Here is a 27771-nt window from a genome sequence, read left to right on the forward strand (position 1 = left end):
AGGACTTCCTCTGAGATGTTGGGAATCCCAATGTCTCTCACTCCAGCTGTGACAGACCGCTAACCAGCGTAGAGTTGGGACTTCCGCAACACCCTCTGGTAAGAACAAGCTCTTTGAGATTGGTAATGAAAATTGCAATAACATTTATTTATTTTTTAAGTTTATATGTGAAAGTTGTCAAAGAAAGGCCAGTTCTTTCAATGAGAGTGTTGTTTTATGTAAGGATGAGGGAGGATACGGTGTTCGGCAAAGCTGAAATAGTTGGTTTTTATGAATATTTAGTTCGTACCAAAAACTTGTCATATAGCTGGTCTTTCTCATGCCAGCGCGGTGGGTATTTTTTTTCCGTCTGCTTGTGCTGACGTGACACTGAATGGAGCGTGTGTGTGTGTGTGTGTGTGTGTGTGTGTGTGTGTGTGTCACTGCTAATCTGTGTATAATTAACAAAAACCGTAAACAATATGGGATATTCTCAGAGTACAAGGCAGTCTCGAACTTGGAAGTATACCGTGAGTCGACCCTCAGGTAAACGGTGCCGCTGTCCGTGTTTTAAAGTATAGTTGTCGGCTTGGTCAAATAAAAAGTAACGAGCGAATTCACAAAGAATGGGTTGTGGTCGCTGATAACACCATGAATTGCGCATCATTTGCATTCACTATCTGTCCCATCTCAAGGTCTGATGAGATGACGGCACAGACACACCCATAAAGTTTTGAAGCTGAGGGCCGTTGTTTTGCGTCTGATTGAATGAGCGGAGCTGTTTCCAGTGTTTCAGGCTTTTCTCCACATATCAACATATAGATTGATCCATAATGAAAACCGCAGAGAGCACAAAAGCCTCAAATTGCGGGTCTTTAATTCCACAATCACAAACCAGCTTTCGTGTATTTTGCTTCTTTTACTTCTCCGGTATTTCGCATCTATAACATAATCTACTGAAATGTCAAATGATAAAATACAGCTGTTAATGTGGCAGGTCTGAAACATGTTAGATGAATCTTACAGTAATGTTGTTCAGGTGTCTCTGAGTGTACCCGGGATATCGCAGAAACATCAGTACTGATGTGCAGCTGGTCGTGCGTCACAGTTGGCTGCAGCATCACACAGTAGCAGAAACAATAAGTGCGTCTCCAAAATGAGAAAGAGGCTGTGCGCATTTACGCACGAGGCACAGTAGCTGTAACCTCATTAACAGTTAACTGTTAACTTCATCAACATCTGACAGTATGTTCTGTGTTCTCCTAAACATCAGGTCAGGTGTTGCACACAGATTCCTGCTTTATACAGCAGAATTGTCTGTAATAAAGCAGCCCTTAGGGATGAATTCTGAGCTCCAACAGAGCTGTCATGACATTTTTAATTTAAGTAGCTGAAAGTTCGAGATAAGCTTACCACCTCATACCACCCACTTGACTAACCGACTGTTATACTGAGTGTATAGCTGTCCTCTTTTATATAACAATAACATTATGTGTGTATGTCCATTTATTTATGGTCTGAGATAGTCTTGTTGAAGCCAAATGACGTGAATAAATAACTTTATCCTGCACTATCAGCCAACACCCTTCTGATAAAAGGGGAGAGCAAACATTCATTGCTGACTGCCTTTAACCACACGTAAAGATAACCACTTTTTTTTTTTAACCTATAGGCGTGTATGTCTGAATGAAGGCTCTCAACATGTCTAGACACTGTCCACATCTCCCCCTGAGCTAATGACACACATAATGAGAATCCAACACTTTCTACAGCCACAGAAACTATTATGTAACACTCAAAACGATACTCCATTGCCTCATCCATTCCTGTTTTTTTCGGCTGAGATGGTATCAAGAATGCAGTTCAATGATAAAGACACAGATATGATACAATGAGCCATTTCTATGTAACCCAAAGGTGAGAGGAAATAGGTCATCTTATGAACAAATTTTTTCCTTTGAGGCACAGAGTTAGCAGGTTTGGGTTCTTGTCAACCGTCAAATCTTCTTGTCAATCAGACAGATTCTTGGCTCAGTTAAAGCTACAGTTAGATTGCCTGATATCAGACAGAATTATAAACTTGTTACTTGTTATTTGTTACTCCATTTAAGTCAACCCGACTTAGTGGAGTGGGTGGATTCAGAGGTCTGGACCCAGGCAAACAGTTAGAAGTCTTATAACTAATTTAGACAAGTAGGCGTAATCTCAATTTGTATTTGTCAAACTCATTATGTCTTCCTTGGGAAAAAAGTTTCACCCATTTTACTCTCTAATCAACAAATTAGGAGACCATTTCCTTATCAAACTACAGGTGTAAAATGTGTTTAAAAAGGTTGTCAGTCATCTATCATGAAATATCAATTCAAAGTCAATTGGATTTGCTGTGTAGGCTGAAAGTATGAATCAGTATTGACATAGAGCTCTCATGACCTGTTAAATTAATGGTGATGTCACTGGATTTAGTTTGATTTGTTTATTGACAGGAAATGAATTGGCAACTATTTTGATAAGCGATCGTCATTTTCAAGCAAAAATTGTCAAACAGAACCTGGTTCCAGCTTTTAAAATGCGAGAATTTGCTGCTTTTTCTTGTCTTACATCATAGTAAAGTGAATATGTTCAATATAACAAGATATCTAAGGACACCGCCTTGGGCTCTAATTGAAACTGTAATGACCCTGTTTCATATTTTAAAATATTTTATAGACCAAACAATTATCCGATAATGGAAATAATTGTTGGTTGCAACTCCAATTAGAACTCAATTAATGATACACCGCAAACAGAAAATGAGGTGTATCTGCATGTCTGTACTTGTTCTTCTGACAATACAAGTGCAAAAACTTGTCCTGCAGGTCCAATACTAGGCAAAAAAGATAACTTCAATATTAAGTGTTTAGTTTTACATGGGAACTATTCTACATAATCAATATTATCTCTTCCGGGGCAGGAAAGTAAAGATGGTAAAGGTGGTACCTATGTACTTTGCAAAGAGCAGGCTGTGAACAGCAAACAATGCGGCAATGTTCAACATCTGTACTATATTTAACTTCAAAACTTTGTGCAGGTGTGGTATTTGACTTTATGATGTGATAAGCAAACTCATAGGGTGTAATAAATGTAAAGTGAATGTTCAACATCTTTTGAAACATTTACAAAGTGAGTGACATGTCAAACAGCAAGTTCAGCAGCTGAAGGACTGAGACACTGCAGCACTGCAGGGCTGCTGCTGTTGTTGTACAAATAGACAGGCTTCAGTCTGCTTTATATATGTCCAAACATTTATGTTGTTTGGCCTGTAGGTTTTCATAGTTATGATGTCGTGACTGCAACCTTGCAGGTGCCTCACTGCGTGTAGTGAAAAACTGTACACACCTTTAGTCTACTGAGATCATGACTGAAGGTAGAGAACTATTTTTAACACTGTGGTACTCATCAGCTATTCTAAAGAAAATGCTTGAATGACAGCTGGTGATTTCCATCTCATGCAGTAAAGCTAATGAAGATGTCTATATAATGGGGTTTTCTGTAAACTTCCACACAGTAAGTAACATATGGAAATAATTATGTACAGAATAAAGCCTTGTCCTCAGCCCAGATTTATCCTCTGTTGAGTATAAAAACAGTGAGCAGGGTTGGGAACTTCATGGCTAAATTCCACTCCACACCCTTTTTGTGAGAGTGATTATGTTCACTGCTAAGGGTTGGTATGACATCATCTTTCACATAAAACACAGCTAACCTATCAGCAGACGGGGTGGAAAACAGTATTCTGCCCACAGTTTCTTTCACAGCACTGAATGTGTTCAAACTTGAATGTTTTGGGGACTTCTGCACATTTTTATTCAATACATTACCTTCTCTTTTACTTTTGATTTCAATCTTTTCTTAGGAAAAACTTCCCTCACTGAAAATACAAAAAGATTATCCACAAATTGTTTAATTGTGATAGGGTTAGATTTAAACTTTATTGATGTATTTACTGTCTTAACCATCTGGTAAATAAATCAGCTTTTAAATTGATTCCCCCCCCCCCATTTAAGTTCATCATCTTCTGATAGTCTTGAGGCATCATATATATTGAGTTTCAGTTTGTTTTTGTTGTATTTAGTATAAGATGCTTGTATAAGACGTTCATGACTCCATGTTTTTTATGGCTGCACCGTTCCATCAAATGTAAATATTCTAGATGTCCTGTGCATCATTTTATACACATTTCCACAAAATTCATCCTGACGTGTGTTTCATCTTTAGAAACTTTGGGATCTCCACAAGACTTTAAAATACAGTTCTGTGAACTTGAACAATGTTTGGGGGGTTCGTTTCTTTTCTAATCTGTGGAGGGACAAAAAAAATTGAAAATTTATAAAACATAACCTTTGTACACACAACATGTACTAATTCATTAATTACTATAAGCATGCAGAGGAAAGACTACTGTCTACTTGGGCTCCACATTCAAAAAATTGCATTGAGGTACTTACATTCTGTAGGATAAAAGCTTCTATTAGAAGTACTCACTATGCAGATCTCTTGACAATTTTGATTAATTAAAAATAGCTAAAAATGACTTTTTGGATCTACAAAAAAAGGTAGTCTGTACTGCCTTCTAGGCCCTCAGAAAAGGCCAAACATATCAGTATTTTACATGTTACATTTAATCTCTTTCATTTACTAACTATTCTCTTCTAGTTCTAATTGGAGCCTCATTTCCTACCGTGTTTGCTTCAGAAATGAAAGGGGTTACTGTCCTTAAACCACGAAATAGAATTATCCAATCAGATTTTTTTGTTGTTGTCTCTAGGCAGAGAAAAGGTTAACTGGCTAACTCATTAGTTTGGACTTCATAACCAGGACAGAAGGCTGTAGCCGTGTGTTTGTTTAAAAAGTCACATGTGAATTTGTCACACACATTTTGATATGTAGTGGGTGGCACCAAAAATCATCCCTCTAGGCCAGAGCTATGTTGCTTCTAGCTTAGCTCACCGCACATGCTGCAGTTATGTTTGTCATGTCTTCATTCAAGGCTCCTTTGTCATGTTGTTTGTTTTTGTTTGTAATGCTCCAGTTACATCTTAAATGTTATTGTAGGTTTATAAAGATAGTTTTGTGTACACATGTAGTAACTGTTTTAAGTTAAATAGTGTAATGCTCCCCCACAAAATCTTTTGCCCTGTTGCTGCTTTTTTGGTGTGTGTTTTTTTTCATGGGGTGGGGGCGGGGCTGAGCTGAAGGCCTAGCTCTAATCGTCAAGGTTCACCACTGAAAAGTGTGTATGTCAAATAACAGAAAAGTATTTCAGAGAAGTTTTGTATCAATTGAGGTAACTTGCATTGATGGCAAAATAGCATTTGTATTGGACTGTGTACAACTTGTGGCTTCAGAGTTGTACTTAATTATATCAATATCTTTGTCATAATCTTGTTACTGTTGATAACTAATCTGATATGTAATAAAAGTATATCCACAGCTGCAATAAAAGATAAAAAACAAATAAAGTAATAATAATTTCAAGTCATAAATATGTAGCGTGAGAGATTTGATTGAGATGAAACTTACCTCACTTGTCTTATCTTCACAGGGACAGAGTTTCAAAGCCCTTGGGGCTCTGACCAGCCTAGAAACCTTTGGTCTTTATCCTGGAACGGCCCAGAGCATCGCATCCGTAGATTGGAGGCTGCCAGACTCACAAGGAAAATAAAAGGTTTGATATATAGTTGGAAGACAGACCATATATTGTTTTGTATTGGTTGTCATTTAAGTTCAGCTCTCTGACTTTAAAGGGAAAAAGAAACCTTTACCTTCCCACATCACCAAGTGAAAACTTAATATTTGGGCTGTTATTGTTTGAGGAAATCAAACTGAAGTTGGATGTTTCTATACCTCTGTAGTTTCACACACAGGCAAATAATTATTTTGACACTTTATGGGCTGAACTCAAATGCCATTAATTTATGAATGACATCCTCACGGGGGCCATGGTGGGAAATTTTGTTTAAAATACTTTTGCATTCTCTGCAAAAGTGTTTGAATTACTTTGAAAAAACACTTTTGCTGCAATTCCAAATCAGCAGACGCCAACCACAGTGAACATCATGTTTACATGTTCAACATGCTGTTAAAGTGGTATTGTGCCATTGTCTTCTCTTCATTTAGAGTTTGGAGGACAAAAAGTTTACATTATTCATTAACAAAAACTTAGCATTTACTTCACAGAATAAACACTACATTCTTGGCAAAAATATATTTAGACTCTGGCTTCAACTGAAAGATTATAAAAAGCAGACAGTACAAATTCAATAAAGTCATGGCCGAAGAACCATATCAGGCTAACCAAGGTTTACAAGTAGTCCATAATTGAAAGTAATCTGTGTCAAACTTGTAAAAATAGCAAGAGGGAACATTGTGAGGGAATGCAAAGATATGCAAAATGCAAGAAAATCCAGGATGAGTTTTGGATTCCATACTAAACTCATGAGCAGCCCAGACCCTAAAATTTCATTAAGATATACTGTATAGGTGATCCTACTGTAAGATAAAAAAAAGTGAAAAAACAAAACAAAACTGTAAGATAAATTAATCTTACAAAACCTCTTAGTACATCCTATTTGGAGAAAGTCTGAATAATAGGCATATGATGAATAATTGCACAAATTTAAGTCTAAATGAAAAAAACACCATGTCATTTTGTATATCCATATATACACTAAGTTGCTGGTTTATTAGGTACTGCTAGCTGTTTCCAGTATAGTCCACCCTCACTGATACAAATTAGAGACACCTTTCAAGTGTCTCAGTATTATAAACTACAACCTAAAAAAGATCCATAAAGTTTTATCAACACCTCTCTAAAACAGTTTCAACAAAAAAATGAACATTATGACTATCATGAAGGGGGGATTTTATTGTAGGGCTGTTGTACTGAACTGCATTATTGTTTAGCTAGTGGTAATAATAATAATACTTAATATTATTATTATTATTATATTATATTATCGTGAAAGGGTGGACTAGGAAATACTATCATAAGGGATTAGATATGATTTTAATACTGTGCAGAGTATCTTGTGACAAGAATATTCATATCTGTGAAATGTAGTGGTTGATATTTTTAATGTTACTTAGAGACAATGCATGCAATATCCAAACCAATTTAAGCAACTGTCTCTGTGTTATCAACGCTCTTTAGGCCAAGATGGACTCCATCAGTCAAGATACTGAGATGAAGCAAAATGGCTACACAGAAGTCCGTGGACCTGTGGGTGGCATATTTCTGGAGAAGACAAAGGAGAAGATAACCATTTATCAAGCCATGAAAAAACGTCTGCTTAAGCCAGGAACAGCATTAGCAATGCTTGAAGCACAAGCTGCCACAGTGGGTATCGTAGAGCCAATAAACAATCGAATACTTTCTGTCGCAGATGCTGTTAAAGAGGAAATAGTTGGACCGGAGATGAAAGAGAAACTCCTCACAGCAGAGAAAGCCATCAGTGGCTATGTAGACCCTTACACCAAAGAAATGATATCTGTATTCCAAGCTATGCATAAAGATTTGGTGCCAAGAGATTATGGATTGAGGCTGCTTGAAGCACAGATAGCCACAAAGGGCCTGTTTGATCCTGTGGAGAAGACAAATATTTCAGTTGAATCTGCGATTAAGAAGGGCTACTATGAAAAAGGTTTGCTCAATGACCAGATGTCAGAGCTCAAAGTGTTCTACAATCCAAGCTCACAAGAAAATCTCAACTACCAAAACCTCCTGGAGAAATGCATTAAAGAACCTGACACAGGACTATTGCTCCTTCCTGTCTGCATCACCTTCAAAGGTCTGCGAAGAGGCATTTCCTCCACTGAACTTTTTGAATCAAAGATCATTGACAAAGAAATATTTGATGACCTACAGAAGGGGAAGACCACAACACAGGATGTGATGTTGATGGAGACGGTGAAAGAATACCTGGAGGGCAAAGGCAGTATTGCAGGCATTGCAGTACTCTCATCCAATCAGAGAATGAGCATTTATCAAGCCATGAAGCAAGGCATACTGATGCCTGGAACAGCACTAGTTCTACTAGAGGCACAAGCTGCAACAGGATTCATGATTGATCCTGTAGAAAATAAAAAGTTCACTGTAGATGAGGCCATCAAAAACAAACTTTTTGGCCCAGAATGTCATGCAAAGCTGCTTTCTGCTGAGCGAGCAGTAACTGGATACAAGGACCCATACACAGGTGAAACTATATCCCTGTTTCAAGCACTGTCAAAAGATTTGATCGTAAAGGAACATGGGATCCGCCTACTTGAGGCACAAATTGCCACAGGTGGAATAATAGACCCAATCAACAGTCACAGACTTCCCACAGAAGTTGCCTTCAAGAGAGGTTATTTCAATGAAGAAATGAACACCATACTAGAGGATTCAGGGGATGACACAAAAGGGTTTTTTGACCCAAACACAGAAGATAATCTCACATATCTTCAGCTGATGGAAAGGTGTGTCACTGATCCTGTCACTGGACTGTGCCTCCTTCCTCTCCTTAATAAGTCAGACAGGTTGAATTTCAACTTCATTGACTACCAAACTAAAACGGCCTTCAAAGAGGAGAGGGTGAAAGTGACCTGTGGAAAGTACATGGGAATGACAGTATCTCTGTGGGAACTACTGATGTCAGAATACTTTGATGAACACCAGAGGCGAGACATCATTCAAAAGTATAGAGAGGGGAAGCTCAATATCAAGATGGTCATCACAATGGTCCTGGAAGTCATAGAGAAGTCTGTGAAAACAACTAAAGTCGTCTTTGAAGGCATCAGAGAAACTGTCACAGCCAAACAGCTTGTGGAGGCAGATATAATCAGTGAGGAGGTCCTCGAGGATCTGAAAAAGGGGAAAAAGTCTGTGAAGGAAGTTATAGAAGATGAAAACATAAATGTGTACTTACAGGGGAAAGACAGTATTGCAGGTATTCTTCTTCCTGATTCCCAAATCATGACCATCTACCAGGCCAAACAAAAAGGAAAACTGATGCCAGGAACTGCTCTGATTCTACTGGAGGCACAGGCAGCAACAGGCTTCATTATTGACCCAATTGGAAACAGAAAGTTTTCAGTGGATGATGCTGTCAAAGCAAAGATTGTGGGCCCTGATGTCTGTCAAAAGCTCCGCTCAGCAGAGAAAGCGGTCACTGGGTACAAAGATCCATATGATGGCAAAATAATCTCTTTGTTCCAAGCCATGCAAAAAGACCTCATCCTAAAAGACCATGGAATTCGACTCCTGGAGGCACAAATTGCCACTGGTGGGATCATTGACCCTGTGAACAGCCATCGCATTCCTGTCCATGTGGCCTACAAGAGGGGATACTTTAATGAGGAAATGAATCAGATCCTGAGTGATTCAAGTGATGACACCAAAGGATTCTTTGACCCCAACACCCATGACAACCTGACATACTTGCAGCTCATGGCCAGATGTGTCACAGACCCCAGTACAGGTCTGTGTCTCTTGCCACTCAAAAGCAAAAGTAACAAAATTAACATAGATGACAACATTAAGGAAATATTCAAAACAACAACAGTTACTGTTAAGTATGGCAGATTCAGGGGCAAGCACACAACACTGTGGGATCTTATCAATTCAGAGTATATCTTTGAGGACAAAAGACAGGAGTTTTTCAAACTCTTCAAGTCAAGGAAAATCACAGTTGAGCAAATCATTGTGACCATTTTGGAGATCATCGAGAGTAAGGAAATAAAACAGCAAGCAGGGCTGAACTTTGAAAGCCTCAGGGGAGAGGTCTCTGTTGTGGATCTTGTGGAGCTTGACATTTTGGATGAAAACACTTACAACAGTTTGATTGGTGGACAGATGACAAGCACTGAGGTGATGAAAATGGACAGTGTGAGAAACTACCTACAAGGAAAAAGTTGCGTAGCTGGGGTGATACTGCAACCCTCCAATCAGAAGTTAAGCATCTCTGAGGCACAGAGAATTGGTATTCTCACACCTGGCACTGCCCTTTGCCTCCTTGAAGCACAAGCAGCCACTGGGTTCATTGTTGAGCCTTTGAAAAACAAAAAACTTACAGTGGAACAAGCTCTCAGAGAAAAGGTAATTGGTCCACAGGTGTATGAAAAGCTTTTGTCTGCAGAGAGGGCTGTCACAGGTTACAGAGATCCATATACTGGCCAAAAGATCTCACTTTTCCAAGCCTTGAAAAAGGATCTAATAGTCAAACAACATGGCATCCGTTTACTTGAGGCCCAGATTGCAACAGGTGGTATCATTGATCCCTTAAAGTGTCTTCACTTACCTCTCAAGGTTGCATACAGAAAAGGATATTTTGATGCAGAACTTAATCAAATCCTATCTGACCCAACTGATGACACAAAAGGCTTTTTTGACCCAAAGACACAAGACAATCTCACATACATGGAGATGTTGGGTAGATGCGTAAAAGATGAGGAAACAGGACTGTTTCTCCTGCCACTGAATGACACACCAAAAGCTGTGGGAACAAAGGCAAAAATGTACACTGACACAGAGATAAAGCAAGAGTTTGAAAAGACAGGTGTGAGCATATCAGTAGGACGCTACTCAGGAAAATCAATTTCCCTATGGGACTTGATTCACTCAAGGTACTTCACTGAGGATCAGCGGCTTGAATTCATTGAAAAATACAGAACAAGGAAGATTAGCACACACACCATAATCACATTAGTGATTTCTACCATTGAAAACCTGGAGAAGAGTGAAACTCCCAAAATGATAATGGGCTTGAGAAAGCCTGTCTCTGCACAACAACTACTGGATTCTGATATTATTGATGCAGATACATTCAAACAGATGAAAGAAGGAAAACTCTCTTTCGAAGAAGTAACCCAACGCGAATCTGTGAGAGGATACCTGAATGGAACCGGAAGAATTGCTGGAATCAAGGTTCATCCATCCCAGAAAATAATGAGCATATATGAAGCAAAAAAGAACGATCTGTTGACACCTGGCATTGCACTTCTACTGCTTGAAGCACAAGCTGCAACAGGATGGGTCATCGATCCTCTCAAAAACAAGTTCTATACTGTTGATGAAGCAGCAAAAGAGAAAGTAATTGGACCAGATGTACATGAGCAGCTTCTCTCAGCTGAACGAGCTGTCACTGGCTATAAAGATCCATACACAGATGCAACAGTATCAGTGTTTGAAGCTATGAATAAACAGTTGATTCAAAGAAGTGATGGCATTCGTCTTCTTGAGGCACAGATAGCAACTGGAGGAATCATTGACCCGAATCAAAGTCACAGACTGCCTATTCATGTTGCTATTAAAAAGGGATATCTGGATGAGGAAATAAGCAACATTCTGTTGAACCCCACTGATGATGCAAGGGGATTCTATGACCCAAATACCAAAGAAAACCTCTCCTACCTTCAGTTGATGAAACGAAGTGAGAAAGATCCTGAAACTGGGCTTCTTCTTCTACCCCTGTATGAAGAGAAATCCTCCATATTTCACACAGATGAGCAGATAGAGAATGCATTCAAAAACAAAACTATTGCCATAAATGCAGGGAAATTTAAAAACAAACAGGTGACATTGTGGGAAGTGTTGCTCTCTGAATACATATCAAAGCAAAAGAGGGAGCAGCTCATAAAACAATACAAGACAGGAGCCATGAAAATAGAGGAGATCATTGAAATACTCACGGTGATCATTACTGAGGTATCATCCAAAGAAAAAAAATTCAAAGGACTAAGAAAGCAGGTCTCAGCCAGTGAGCTGTATGAGTCAAAAATTATCTCAAAGGAGCTTTTCACCCAGATTATACAAGGGGAGGTAACTGAAGACAATGTTGACACAATGGAATCGATACAAAAGTACCTTGGAGCTACCAACTGTATAGCAGGTGTCAGAGTTGAGTCTACAAAGAAAGTTATGAGCATCTATGAGGCCAAAACCAGAGGCCTGCTGACCCCTGGTACATCTCTGACTCTGCTGGAGGCCCAAGCTGCCACAGGTTTTGTCATTGACCCAGTGAACAACAAAAAACTCTCAGTGGAGGAAGCCGCAGCTCAAGGAGTGGTTGGCAGTGAGTGGAAAAACAAACTGCTTTCAGCAGAACGAGCAGTTACGGGATACAAAGATCCCTATACTGGAAACACAATATCTTTATTTCAGGCCTTGAAGAAAGATCTCATTGTGAAAGATCATGGAATTCGTCTCCTTGAAGCACAAATTGCCACAGGAGGAATAATTGACCCAGTCCACAGCCATCGAGTACCTGTACAGGTGGCATACCAAAGAGGTTACTTTGATGAGGAAATGAACCAGATTCTGTCTGATACTGATGATGATACCAAAGGCTTTTTTGATCCAAACACACAAGAGAATCTCACATATCTCCAGCTGGTTGAGAGGTGTGTCACTGATCCGATGACAGGCCTAAACTTACTCTCCATTGTAAAGAAAGGCGAGTTTTATTTCTTTGTTGATGAGGCAACAAAACTCATTCTGAAATCTACAACAACAACTAGAGCAGGGGGGAAATATCAAGGAATAACAGTGTCACTGTGGGATCTCTTGTACTCCAAATACATCACAGAGGAGAAGAGAAGAGAGCTTGTGCAACAGTACAAGTCTGGGGCGATCACAATTGAACGCTTCTTGGAGATCATCTTGACGATCATTCAGCAGCAGACCACAACAACCTCATCATCATCATCATTCACCAAATATCAAGTACCAGAAACAAAAGTGGACAGCAGCACAACAAAAACTACTATAACTACTACAATCACAGAGACAAGTCAAGTTGAAAAGTTCCATGGAATAAGAAAGGATGTCAGTGCTACTGAGCTGCTTGAATCGAAAATCATCAATGAGGACCTCTACAAAGATCTTAGCGCCGGAAAAGTCACAGTGAGAGAAGTGAGTGAAATGGACTCTGTCCGGAAGTACCTGGAGGGGACCAACAGCATTGCAGGAGTATACCTGCAGTCCACCAAACAAACACTAAGCATCTATGAAGCCAAAAGCAAAAGCCTGCTGACTCCTGGTACATCTCTGGTACTGCTGGAAGCCCAAGCTGCCACTGGCTTTGTCATTGACCCAGTGAAGAACAAGAAACTATCCGTAGAGGAAGCTGTAGCCCAAGGAGTGGTTGGCAGTGAGTGGAAAAACAAACTGCTTTCAGCAGAACGAGCAGTTACAGGATACAAAGATCCCTACACTGGAAACACAATATCTTTGTTTCAGGCCCTGAAAAAAGATCTCATAGTCAAAGATCATGGAATTCGTCTCCTTGAAGCACAAATTGCCACAGGAGGAATAATTGACCCAGTGCACAGTCACAGAGTGCCTGTACAGGTGGCATACCGAAGAGGTTACTTTGATGAGGAAATGAACCAGATTCTGTCTGATCCCGATGATGATACCAAGGGCTTTTTTGATCCCAACACACAAGAGAACCTCACCTATCTCCAGCTAGTCGAGAGATGTGTCACAGATCCCATCACAGGCCTCAGTTTGCTGGTCATTGTGAAGAAAGGCGAGTTTTATTTCTTTGTTGATGAGGCAACAAAACTCATTCTGAAATCTACAACAACAACTAGAGCAGGGGGGAAATATCAAGGAATAACAGTGTCACTGTGGGATCTCTTGTACTCCAAATACATCACAGAGGAGAAGAGGAGAGAGCTTGTGCAACAGTACAAGTCTGGGGCGATCACAATTGAACGCTTCTTGGAGATCATCTTGACGATCATTCAGCAGCAGACCACAACAACCTCATCATCATCATCAATCACCAAATATCAAGTACCAGAAACAAAAGTGGACAGCAGCACAACAGAAACTACTATAACTACTACAATCACAGAGACAAGTCAAGTTGAAAAGTTCCATGGAATAAGAAAGGATGTCAGTGCTACTGAGCTGCTTGAATCGAAAATCATCAATGAGGACCTCTACAAAGATCTTAGCGCTGGAAAAGTCACAGTGAGAGAAGTGAGTGAAATGGACTCTGTCCGGAAGTACTTGGAGGGGACCAACAGCATTGCAGGAGTATACCTGCAGTCCACCAAACAAACACTAAGCATCTATGAAGCCAAAAGCAAAAGCCTGCTGACTCCTGGTACATCTCTGGTACTGCTGGAAGCCCAAGCTGCCACTGGCTTTGTCATTGACCCAGTGAAGAACAAGAAACTGTCCGTAGAGGAAGCTGTAGCCCAAGGAGTGGTTGGCAGTGAGTGGAAAAACAAACTGCTTTCAGCAGAACGAGCAGTTACAGGATACAAAGATCCCTACACTGGAAACACAATATCTTTGTTTCAGGCCCTGAAAAAAGATCTCATAGTCAAAGATCATGGAATTCGTCTCCTTGAAGCACAAATTGCCACAGGAGGAATAATTGACCCAGTGCACAGTCACAGAGTGCCTGTACAGGTGGCATACCAAAGAGGTTACTTTGATGAGGAAATGAACCAGATTCTGTCTGATCCCGATGATGATACCAAGGGCTTTTTTGATCCCAACACACAAGAGAACCTCACCTATCTCCAGCTAGTCGAGAGATGTGTCACAGATCCCATCACAGGCCTTAGTTTGCTGGTCATTGTGAAGAAAGGCGAGTTTTATTTCTTTGTTGATGAGGCAACAAAACTCATTCTGAAATCTACAACAACAACTAGAGCAGGGGGGAAATATCATGGAATAACAGTGTCACTGTGGGATCTCTTGTACTCCAAATACATCACAGAGGAGAAGAGGAGAGAGCTTGTGCAACAGTACAAGTCTGGGGCGATCACAATTGAACGCTTCTTGGAGATCATCTTGACGATCATTCAGCAGCAGACCACAACAACCTCATCATCATCATCAATCACCAAATATCAAGTACCAGAAACAAAAGTGGACAGCAGCACAACAGAAACTACTATAACTACTACAATCACAGAGACAAGTCAAGTTGAAAAGTTCCATGGAATAAGAAAGGATGTCAGTGCTACTGAGCTGCTTGAATCGAAAATCATCAATGAGGACCTCTACAAAGATCTTAGCGCTGGAAAAGTCACAGTGAGAGAAGTGAGTGAAATGGACTCTGTCCGGAAGTACTTGGAGGGGACCAACAGTATTGCAGGAGTGTACCTGCAGTCCGCCAAACAAACACTAAGCATCCATGAAGCCAAAAGCAAAGGCCTACTGACCCCTGGTACATCTCTGGTACTGCTGGAAGCCCAAGCTGCCACTGGCTTTGTCATTGACCCAGTGAAGAACAAGAAACTGTCCGTAGAGGAAGCTGTAGCCCAAGGAGTGGTTGGCAGTGAGTGGAAAAACAAACTGCTTTCAGCAGAACGAGCAGTTACAGGATACAAAGATCCCTACACTGGAAACACAATATCTTTGTTTCAGGCCCTGAAAAAAGATCTCATAGTCAAAGATCATGGAATTCGTCTCCTTGAAGCACAAATTGCCACAGGAGGAATAATTGACCCAGTGCACAGTCACAGAGTGCCTGTACAGGTGGCATACCAAAGAGGTTACTTTGATGAGGAAATGAACCAGATTCTGTCTGATCCCGATGATGATACCAAGGGCTTTTTTGATCCCAACACACAAGAGAACCTCACCTATCTCCAGCTAGTCGAGAGATGTGTCACAGATCCCATCACAGGCCTTAGTTTGCTGGTCATTGTGAAGAAAGGCGAGTTTTATTTCTTTGTTGATGAGGCAACAAAACTCATTCTGAAATCTACAACAACAACTAGAGCAGGGGGGAAATATCATGGAATAACAGTGTCACTGTGGGATCTCTTGTACTCCAAATACATCACAGAGGAGAAGAGGAGAGAGCTTGTGCAACAGTACAAGTCTGGGGCGATCACAATTGAACGCTTCTTGGAGATCATCTTGACGATCATTCAGCAGCAGACCACAACAACCTCATCATCATCATCAATCACCAAATATCAAGTACCAGAAACAAAAGTGGACAGCAGCACAACAGAAACTACTATAACTACTACAATCACAGAGACAAGTCAAGTTGAAAAGTTCCATGGAATAAGAAAGGATGTCAGTGCTACTGAGCTGCTTGAATCGAAAATCATCAATGAGGACCTCTACAAAGATCTTAGCGCTGGAAAAGTCACAGTGAGAGAAGTGAGTGAAATGGACTCTGTCCGGAAGTACTTGGAGGGGACCAACAGCATTGCAGGAGTATACCTGCAGTCCACCAAACAAACACTAAGCATCTATGAAGCCAAAAGCAAAAGCCTGCTGACTCCTGGTACATCTCTGGTACTGCTGGAAGCCCAAGCTGCCACTGGCTTTGTCATTGACCCAGTGAAGAACAAGAAACTGTCCGTAGAGGAAGCTGTAGCCCAAGGAGTGGTTGGCAGTGAGTGGAAAAACAAACTGCTTTCAGCAGAACGAGCAGTTACAGGATACAAAGATCCCTACACTGGAAACACAATATCTTTGTTTCAGGCCCTGAAAAAAGATCTCATAGTCAAAGATCATGGAATTCGTCTCCTTGAAGCACAAATTGCCACAGGAGGAATAATTGACCCAGTGCACAGTCACAGAGTGCCTGTACAGGTGGCATACCAAAGAGGTTACTTTGATGAGGAAATGAACCAGATTCTGTCTGATCCCGATGATGATACCAAGGGCTTTTTTGATCCCAACACACAAGAGAACCTCACCTATCTCCAGCTAGTCGAGAGATGTGTCACAGATCCCATCACAGGCCTTAGTTTGCTGGTCATTGTGAAGAAAGGCGAGTTTTATTTCTTTGTTGATGAGGCAACAAAACTCATTCTGAAATCTACAACAACAACTAGAGCAGGGGGGAAATATCAAGGAATAACAGTGTCACTGTGGGATCTCTTGTACTCCAAATACATCACAGAGGAGAAGAGGAGAGAGCTTGTGCAACAGTACAAGTCTGGGGCGATCACAATTGAACGCTTCTTGGAGATCATCTTGACGATCATTCAGCAGCAGACCACAACAACCTCATCATCATCATCAATCACCAAATATCAAGTACCAGAAACAAAAGTGGACAGCAGCACAACAGAAACTACTATAACTACTACAATCACAGAGACAAGTCAAGTTGAAAAGTTCCATGGAATAAGAAAGGATGTCAGTGCTACTGAGCTGCTTGAATCGAAAATCATCAATGAGGACCTCTACAAAGATCTTAGCGCTGGAAAAGTCACAGTGAGAGAAGTGAGTGAAATGGACTCTGTCCGGAAGTACTTGGAGGGGACCAACAGTATTGCAGGAGTGTACCTGCAGTCCGCCAAACAAACACTAAGCATCCATGAAGCCAAAAGCAAAGGCCTACTGACCCCTGGTACATCTCTGGTACTGCTGGAAGCCCAAGCTGCCACTGGCTTTGTCATTGACCCAGTGAAGAACAAGAAACTGTCCGTAGAGGAAGCTGTAGCCCAAGGAGTGGTTGGCAGTGAGTGGAAAAACAAACTGCTTTCAGCAGAACGAGCAGTTACAGGATACAAAGATCCCTACACTGGAAACACAATATCTTTGTTTCAGGCCCTGAAAAAAGATCTCATAGTCAAAGATCATGGAATTCGTCTCCTTGAAGCACAAATTGCCACAGGAGGAATAATTGACCCAGTGCACAGTCACAGAGTGCCTGTACAGGTGGCATACCAAAGAGGTTACTTTGATGAGGAAATGAACCAGATTCTGTCTGATCCCGATGATGATACCAAGGGCTTTTTTGATCCCAACACACAAGAGAACCTCACCTATCTCCAGCTAGTCGAGAGATGTGTCACAGATCCCATCACAGGCCTTAGTTTGCTGGTCATTGTGAAGAAAGGCGAGTTTTATTTCTTTGTGGATGAGGCAACAAAACTCATTCTGAAATCTACAACAACAACTAGAGCAGGGGGGAAATATCATGGAATAACAGTGTCACTGTGGGATCTCTTGTACTCCAAATACATCACAGAGGAGAAGAGGAGAGAGCTTGTGCAACAGTACAAGTCTGGGGCGATCACAATTGAACGCTTCTTGGAGATCATCTTGACGATCATTCAGCAGCAGACCACAACAACCTCATCATCATCATCAATCACCAAATATCAAGTACCAGAAACAAAAGTGGACAGCAGCACAACAGAAACTACTATAACTACTACAATCACAGAGACAAGTCAAGTTGAAAAGTTCCATGGAATAAGAAAGGATGTCAGTGCTACTGAGCTGCTTGAATCGAAAATCATCAATGAGGACCTCTACAAAGATCTTAGCGCTGGAAAAGTCACAGTGAGAGAAGTGAGTGAAATGGACTCTGTCCGGAAGTACTTGGAGGGGACCAACAGCATTGCAGGAGTATACCTGCAGTCCACCAAACAAACACTAAGCATCTATGAAGCCAAAAGCAAAAGCCTGCTGACTCCTGGTACATCTCTGGTACTGCTGGAAGCCCAAGCTGCCACTGGCTTTGTCATTGACCCAGTGAAGAACAAGAAACTGTCCGTAGAGGAAGCTGTAGCCCAAGGAGTGGTTGGCAGTGAGTGGAAAAACAAACTGCTTTCAGCAGAACGAGCAGTTACAGGATACAAAGATCCCTACACTGGAAACACAATATCTTTGTTTCAGGCCCTGAAAAAAGATCTCATAGTCAAAGATCATGGAATTCGTCTCCTTGAAGCACAAATTGCCACAGGAGGAATAATTGACCCAGTGCACAGTCACAGAGTGCCTGTACAGGTGGCATACCGAAGAGGTTACTTTGATGAGGAAATGAACCAGATTCTGTCTGATCCCGATGATGATACCAAGGGCTTTTTTGATCCCAACACACAAGAGAACCTCACCTATCTCCAGCTAGTCGAGAGATGTGTCACAGATCCCATCACAGGCCTTAGTTTGCTGGTCATTGTGAAGAAAGGCGAGTTTTATTTCTTTGTGGATGAGGCAACAAAACTCATTCTGAAATCTACAACAACAACTAGAGCAGGGGGGAAATATCATGGAATAACAGTGTCACTGTGGGATCTCTTGTACTCCAAATACATCACAGAGGAGAAGAGGAGAGAGCTTGTGCAACAGTACAAGTCTGGGGCGATCACAATTGAACGCTTCTTGGAGATCATCTTGACGATCATTCAGCAGCAGACCACAACAACCTCATCATCATCATCAATCACCAAATATCAAGTACCAGAAACAAAAGTGGACAGCAGCACAACAGAAACTACTATAACTACTACAGTCACAGAGACAAGTCAAGTTGAAAAGTTCCATGGAATAAGAAAGGATGTCAGTGCTACTGAGCTGCTTGAATCGAAAATCATCAATGAGGACCTCTACAAAGATCTTAGCGCTGGAAAAGTCACAGTGAGAGAAGTGAGTGAAATGGACTCTGTCCGGAAGTACTTGGAGGGGACCAACAGTATTGCAGGAGTGTACCTGCAGTCCGCCAAACAAACACTAAGCATCCATGAAGCCAAAAGCAAAGGCCTACTGACCCCTGGTACATCTCTGGTACTGCTGGAAGCCCAAGCTGCCACTGGCTTTGTCATTGACCCAGTGAAGAACAAGAAACTGTCCGTAGAGGAAGCTGTAGCCCAAGGAGTGGTTGGCAGTGAGTGGAAAAACAAACTGCTTTCAGCAGAACGAGCAGTTACAGGATACAAAGATCCCTACACTGGAAACACAATATCTTTGTTTCAGGCCCTGAAAAAAGATCTCATAGTCAAAGATCATGGAATTCGTCTCCTTGAAGCACAAATTGCCACAGGAGGAATAATTGACCCAGTGCACAGTCACAGAGTGCCTGTACAGGTGGCATACCAAAGAGGTTACTTTGATGAGGAAATGAACCAGATTCTGTCTGATCCCGATGATGATACCAAGGGCTTTTTTGATCCCAACACACAAGAGAACCTCACCTATCTCCAGCTAGTCGAGAGATGTGTCACAGATCCCATCACAGGCCTTAGTTTGCTGGTCATTGTGAAGAAAGGCGAGTTTTATTTCTTTGTTGATGAGGCAACAAAACTCATTCTGAAATCTACAACAACAACTAGAGCAGGGGGGAAATATCATGGAATAACAGTGTCACTGTGGGATCTCTTGTACTCCAAATACATCACAGAGGAGAAGAGGAGAGAGCTTGTGCAACAGTACAAGTCTGGGGCGATCACAATTGAACGCTTCTTGGAGATCATCTTGACGATCATTCAGCAGCAGACCACAACAACCTCATCATCATCATCAATCACCAAATATCAAGTACCAGAAACAAAAGTGGACAGCAGCACAACAGAAACTACTATAACTACTACAATCACAGAGACAAGTCAAGTTGAAAAGTTCCATGGAATAAGAAAGGATGTCAGTGCTACTGAGCTGCTTGAATCGAAAATCATCAATGAGGACCTCTACAAAGATCTTAGCGCTGGAAAAGTCACAGTGAGAGAAGTGAGTGAAATGGACTCTGTCCGGAAGTACTTGGAGGGGACCAACAGCATTGCAGGAGTATACCTGCAGTCCACCAAACAAACACTAAGCATCTATGAAGCCAAAAGCAAAAGCCTGCTGACTCCTGGTACATCTCTGGTACTGCTGGAAGCCCAAGCTGCCACTGGCTTTGTCATTGACCCAGTGAAGAACAAGAAACTGTCCGTAGAGGAAGCTGTAGCCCAAGGAGTGGTTGGCAGTGAGTGGAAAAACAAACTGCTTTCAGCAGAACGAGCAGTTACAGGATACAAAGATCCCTACACTGGAAACACAATATCTTTGTTTCAGGCCCTGAAAAAAGATCTCATAGTCAAAGATCATGGAATTCGTCTCCTTGAAGCACAAATTGCCACAGGAGGAATAATTGACCCAGTGCACAGTCACAGAGTGCCTGTACAGGTGGCATACCAAAGAGGTTACTTTGATGAGGAAATGAACCAGATTCTGTCTGATCCCGATGATGATACCAAGGGCTTTTTTGATCCCAACACACAAGAGAACCTCACCTATCTCCAGCTAGTCGAGAGATGTGTCACAGATCCCATCACAGGCCTTAGTTTGCTGGTCATTGTGAAGAAAGGCGAGTTTTATTTCTTTGTTGATGAGGCAACAAAACTCATTCTGAAATCTACAACAACAACTAGAGCAGGGGGGAAATATCATGGAATAACAGTGTCACTGTGGGATCTCTTGTACTCCAAATACATCACAGAGGAGAAGAGGAGAGAGCTTGTGCAACAGTACAAGTCTGGGGTGATCACAATTGAACGCTTCTTGGAGATCATCTTGACGATCATTCAGCAGCAGACCACAACAACCTCATCATCATCATCAATCACCAAATATCAAGTACCAGAAACAAAAGTGGACAGCAGCACAACAGAAACTACTATAACTACTACAATCACAGAGACAAGTCAAGTTGAAAAGTTCCATGGAATAAGAAAGGATGTCAGTGCTACTGAGCTGCTTGAATCGAAAATCATCAATGAGGACCTCTACAAAGATCTTAGCGCTGGAAAAGTCACAGTGAGAGAAGTGAGTGAAATGGACTCTGTCCGGAAGTACTTGGAGGGGACCAACAGCATTGCAGGAGTATACCTGCAGTCCACCAAACAAACACTAAGCATCTATGAAGCCAAAAGCAAAAGCCTGCTGACTCCTGGTACATCTCTGGTACTGCTGGAAGCCCAAGCTGCCACTGGCTTTGTCATTGACCCAGTGAAGAACAAGAAACTGTCCGTAGAGGAAGCTGTAGCCCAAGGAGTGGTTGACAGTGAGTGGAAAAACAAACTGCTTTCAGCAGAACGAGCAGTTACAGGATACAAAGATCCCTACACTGGAAACACAATATCTTTGTTTCAGGCCCTGAAAAAAGATCTCATAGTCAAAGATCATGGAATTCGTCTCCTTGAAGCACAAATTGCCACAGGAGGAATAATTGACCCAGTGCACAGTCACAGAGTGCCTGTACAGGTGGCATACCGAAGAGGTTACTTTGATGAGGAAATGAACCAGATTCTGTCTGATCCCGATGATGATACCAAGGGCTTTTTTGATCCCAACACACAAGAGAACCTCACCTATCTCCAGCTAGTCGAGAGATGTGTCACAGATCCCATCACAGGCCTTAGTTTGCTGGTCATTGTGAAGAAAGGCGAGTTTTATTTCTTTGTGGATGAGGCAACAAAACTCATTCTGAAATCTACAACAACAACTAGAGCAGGGGGGAAATATCATGGAATAACAGTGTCACTGTGGGATCTCTTGTACTCCAAATACATCACAGAGGAGAAGAGGAGAGAGCTTGTGCAACAGTACAAGTCTGGGGCGATCACAATTGAACGCTTCTTGGAGATCATCTTGACGATCATTCAGCAGCAGACCACAACAACCTCATCATCATCATCAATCACCAAATATCAAGTACCAGAAACAAAAGTGGACAGCAGCACAACAGAAACTACTATAACTACTACAATCACAGAGACAAGTCAAGTTGAAAAGTTCCATGGAATAAGAAAGGATGTCAGTGCTACTGAGCTGCTTGAATCGAAAATCATCAATGAGGACCTCTACAAAGATCTTAGCGCTGGAAAAGTCACAGTGAGAGAAGTGAGTGAAATGGACTCTGTCCGGAAGTACTTGGAGGGGACCAACAGCATTGCAGGAGTATACCTGCAGTCCACCAAACAAACACTAAGCATCTATGAAGCCAAAAGCAAAAGCCTGCTTACTCCTGGTACATCTCTGGTACTGCTGGAAGCCCAAGCTGCCACTGGCTTTGTCATTGACCCAGTGAAGAACAAGAAACTGTCCGTAGAGGAAGCTGTAGCCCAAGGAGTGGTTGGCAGTGAGTGGAAAAACAAACTGCTTTCAGCAGAACGAGCAGTTACAGGATACAAAGATCCCTACACTGGAAACACAATATCTTTGTTTCAGGCCCTGAAAAAAGATCTCATAGTCAAAGATCATGGAATTCGTCTCCTTGAAGCACAAATTGCCACAGGAGGAATAATTGACCCAGTGCACAGTCACAGAGTGCCTGTACAGGTGGCATACCGAAGAGGTTACTTTGATGAGGAAATGAACCAGATTCTGTCTGATCCCGATGATGATACCAAGGGCTTTTTTGATCCCAACACACAAGAGAACCTCACCTATCTCCAGCTAGTCGAGAGATGTGTCACAGATCCCATCACAGGCCTTAGTTTGCTGGTCATTGTGAAGAAAGGCGAGTTTTATTTCTTTGTGGATGAGGCAACAAAACTCATTCTGAAATCTACAACAACAACTAGAGCAGGGGGGAAATATCATGGAATAACAGTGTCACTGTGGGATCTCTTGTACTCCAAATACATCACAGAGGAGAAGAGGAGAGAGCTTGTGCAACAGTACAAGTCTGGGGCGATCACAATTGAACGCTTCTTGGAGATCATCTTGACGATCATTCAGCAGCAGACCACAACAACCTCATCATCATCATCAATCACCAAATATCAAGTACCAGAAACAAAAGTGGACAGCAGCACAACAGAAACTACTATAACTACTACAGTCACAGAGACAAGTCAAGTTGAAAAGTTCCATGGAATAAGAAAGGATGTCAGTGCTACTGAGCTGCTTGAATCGAAAATCATCAATGAGGACCTCTACAAAGATCTTAGCGCTGGAAAAGTCACAGTGAGAGAAGTGAGTGAAATGGACTCTGTCCGGAAGTACTTGGAGGGGACCAACAGTATTGCAGGAGTGTACCTGCAGTCCGCCAAACAAACACTAAGCATCCATGAAGCCAAAAGCAAAGGCCTACTGACCCCTGGTACATCTCTGGTACTGCTGGAAGCCCAAGCTGCCACTGGCTTTGTCATTGACCCAGTGAAGAACAAGAAACTGTCCGTAGAGGAAGCTGTAGCCCAAGGAGTGGTTGGCAGTGAGTGGAAAAACAAACTGCTTTCAGCAGAACGAGCAGTTACAGGATACAAAGATCCCTACACTGGAAACACAATATCTTTGTTTCAGGCCCTGAAAAAAGATCTCATAGTCAAAGATCATGGAATTCGTCTCCTTGAAGCACAAATTGCCACAGGAGGAATAATTGACCCAGTGCACAGTCACAGAGTGCCTGTACAGGTGGCATACCGAAGAGGTTACTTTGATGAGGAAATGAACCAGATTCTGTCTGATCCCGATGATGATACCAAGGGCTTTTTTGATCCCAACACACAAGAGAACCTCACCTATCTCCAGCTAGTCGAGAGATGTGTCACAGATCCCATCACAGGCCTTAGTTTGCTGGTCATTGTGAAGAAAGGCGAGTTTTATTTCTTTGTTGATGAGGCAACAAAACTCATTCTGAAATCTACAACAACAACTAGAGCAGGGGGGAAATATCATGGAATAACAGTGTCACTGTGGGATCTCTTGTACTCCAAATACATCACAGAGGAGAAGAGGAGAGAGCTTGTGCAACAGTACAAGTCTGGGGCGATCACAATTGAACGCTTCTTGGAGATCATCTTGACGATCATTCAGCAGCAGACCACAACAACCTCATCATCATCATCAATCACCAAATATCAAGTACCAGAAACAAAAGTGGACAGCAGCACAACAGAAACTACTATAACTACTACAGTCACAGAGACAAGTCAAGTTGAAAAGTTCCATGGAATAAGAAAGGATGTCAGTGCTACTGAGCTGCTTGAATCGAAAATCATCAATGAGGACCTCTACAAAGATCTTAGCGCTGGAAAAGTCACAGTGAGAGAAGTGAGTGAAATGGACTCTGTCCGGAAGTACTTGGAGGGGACCAACAGTATTGCAGGAGTGTACCTGCAGTCCGCCAAACAAACACTAAGCATCCATGAAGCCAAAAGCAAAGGCCTACTGACCCCTGGTACATCTCTGGTACTGCTGGAAGCCCAAGCTGCCACTGGCTTTGTCATTGACCCAGTGAAGAACAAGAAACTGTCCGTAGAGGAAGCTGTAGCCCAAGGAGTGGTTGGCAGTGAGTGGAAAAACAAACTGCTTTCAGCAGAACGAGCAGTTACAGGATACAAAGATCCCTACACTGGAAACACAATATCTTTGTTTCAGGCCCTGAAAAAAGATCTCATAGTCAAAGATCATGGAATTCGTCTCCTTGAAGCACAAATTGCCACAGGAGGAATAATTGACCCAGTGCACAGTCACAGAGTGCCTGTACAGGTGGCATACCAAAGAGGTTACTTTGATGAGGAAATGAACCAGATTCTGTCTGATCCCGATGATGATACCAAGGGCTTTTTTGATCCCAACACACAAGAGAACCTCACCTATCTCCAGCTAGTCGAGAGATGTGTCACAGATCCCATCACAGGCCTTAGTTTGCTGGTCATTGTGAAGAAAGGCGAGTTTTATTTCTTTGTGGATGAGGCAACAAAACTCATTCTGAAATCTACAACAACAACTAGAGCAGGGGGGAAATATCATGGAATAACAGTGTCACTGTGGGATCTCTTGTACTCCAAATACATCACAGAGGAGAAGAGGAGAGAGCTTGTGCAACAGTACAAGTCTGGGGCGATCACAATTGAACGCTTCTTGGAGATCATCTTGACGATCATTCAGCAGCAGACCACAACAACCTCATCATCATCATCAATCACCAAATATCAAGTACCAGAAACAAAAGTGGACAGCAGCACAACAAAAACTACTATAACTACTACAATCACAGAGACAAGTCAAGTTGAAAAGTTCCATGGAATAAGAAAGGATGTCAGTGCTACTGAGCTGCTTGAATCACAAATCATCAATGAGGACCTCTACAAAGATCTTAGCGCTGGAAAAGTCACAGTGAGAGAAGTGAGTGAAATGGACTCTGTCCGGAAGTACTTGGAGGGGACCAACAGCATTGCAGGAGTGTACCTGCAGTCCACCAAAAAGACCCTAAGCATCCATGAAGCCAAAAGCAAAGGCCTACTGACCCCTGGTACATCTCTGGTACTGCTGGAAGCCCAAGCTGCCACTGGCTTTGTCATTGACCCAATGAAGAACAAGAAACTGTCCGTAGAGGAAGCTGTAGCCCAAGGAGTGGTTGGCAGTGAGTGGAAAAACAAACTGCTTTCAGCAGAACGAGCAGTTACAGGATACAAAGATCCCTACACTGGAAACACAATATCTTTGTTTCAGGCCCTGAAAAAAGATCTCATAGTCAAAGATCATGGAATTCGTCTCCTTGAAGCACAAATTGCCACAGGAGGAATAATTGACCCAGTGCACAGTCACAGAGTGCCTGTACAGGTGGCATACCAAAGAGGTTACTTTGATGAGGAAATGAACCAGATTCTGTCTGATCCTGATGATGATACCAAGGGCTTTTTTGATCCCAACACACAAGAGAACCTCACCTATCTCCAGCTGGTTGAGAGATGTGTCACAGATCCCATCACAGGCCTTTCTTTATTGCCCTTGCATAAGTGAGGAAAAGACCTTTCTTAGAAACATTTGTTGTTGTGTTTTGCTTGCATCACTTGATGCTTTTTTAGTGTAGGTTACTCATTATTGCACTTAGGACTATTTTCTCTCTTTGTCCCAAAATAATCTCACAACAAATTACTGCATTGCTTCTTTGAATAGTTTGTGGCTGAAGAAAGTTTGTGAGAAAATGACATGTATATTGTGCTGTATGTAATACTCATGGTGATGCATGATTGGAGAATAGAATGAAAAACGTGTCAGAGAAAATGGTTTATGCTATCACAGGAATAGATGTTTCTGTTAAAAAAACAAACTACTTTTTGTTCACCATGTGCCTTAAAACATTTTTCATGAACAGTTGTGTAATTTCTGAACAAATTGAGAAAATGCCGCGATCTTATTAAAATTCAACACATTGGGACTTAAATGTTATAAATTATAACTGCATTTGATATGTCAAATGTCTGCTGTGACTTCAGGATAAGTTAACATTGAAAAATATGGGATATATTTTTGGCCCAAGTCTTTTTTGTTGTCAGTCCTTATCTGATACACAATACTGGTATTCTTTGTATACATACATGGCAGTGACTGTCAAAGATCACAAATTTTGAATTTTATACATAATTTCCTTGATTTAATGTTGGTTTATGCAATTTGAGGGATCTATAGATTTGATTGTTCTTACACACACAAATCCATGCATCAAATCTAACGCAACTAGATGAGCTAACCCTACTTTTACCTTGCCTACAGAAGCTGGACTTAGTTATATTTTGTAACATTTGGCCTAGAGCTTTATTATATTGAAATATGTTGTATTTTCTACTCAAGTAAAATGGGAGTAGAGTGACAATTAGTTATGCTAGGCCTGCTCTGACTTCACCTGGATTCCAGCCATGCATTTACTGGATTTTAATATTATTGTAAAACCTTTATTTTCTAAACTGTTTCATTGTGTGGCCCAATAAATAAGTGAGATGTGAGTACTATATCTTGTCTTCTATTCAATAAATTTGACATTTTTGGAGCTGTCATGCTGGTTTTGGTGTGTGAAGCTCAGTACACCACATACTGTACAAATTAAATTTCTTGGTTGAAGAGCTCTCACATGGGCTCACAAAATTTCTAGAACCCCTAAATCACCCTTACTATTTCCAATGCAACAACAATGAAGCTAATTAAATGTGAATAAAATAGTTTCAAACAAGTGCATGAAATGGGTTTCTCACATGAAATCAAAAGTTAAATTACTGAATGTCCTGAACAACTACATGAACCCAACAAGACAGACTCCATTTGGTCACTGTAAATTTAACTTGAGATTA

At 41.5% G+C, this 27771-nt stretch overlaps 1 protein-coding gene across 2 annotated transcripts; it reads left to right on the forward strand.

The window, feature by feature from the left end:
* On the forward strand, positions 1-27429 carry eppk1 (epiplakin 1). 2 transcript variants are annotated; one of them, XM_042434913.1, is made up of 4 exons: positions 1-98; positions 5561-5683; positions 7169-12446; positions 13524-27429. In XM_042434913.1, exons 3-4 carry the CDS (start codon positions 7175-7177, stop codon positions 26444-26446), a joined length of 18195 nt encoding a protein of 6064 aa, XP_042290847.1. In that variant the 5' UTR covers positions 1-98; positions 5561-5683; positions 7169-7174; the 3' UTR covers positions 26447-27429. The 2 variants fall into 2 exon arrangements, with proteins under 2 accessions (XP_042290847.1, XP_042290846.1); XM_042434912.1 differs by having other exon boundaries at positions 7169-27429.
* Positions 27430-27771: the final 342 nt, after the last annotated feature.

The sequence above is a fragment of the Thunnus maccoyii genome, chromosome 15 (genome assembly GCF_910596095.1).
Source record: "Thunnus maccoyii chromosome 15, fThuMac1.1, whole genome shotgun sequence".
Lineage (NCBI taxonomy): Eukaryota > Metazoa > Chordata > Actinopteri > Scombriformes > Scombridae > Thunnus > Thunnus maccoyii.

Bases quoted from the DNA above. Each gene is read 5' to 3' on its own strand.
- eppk1 (XM_042434912.1), top strand. From the start codon at position 7,175: ATGGACTCCATCAGTCAAGATACTGAGATGAAGCAAAATGGCTACACA.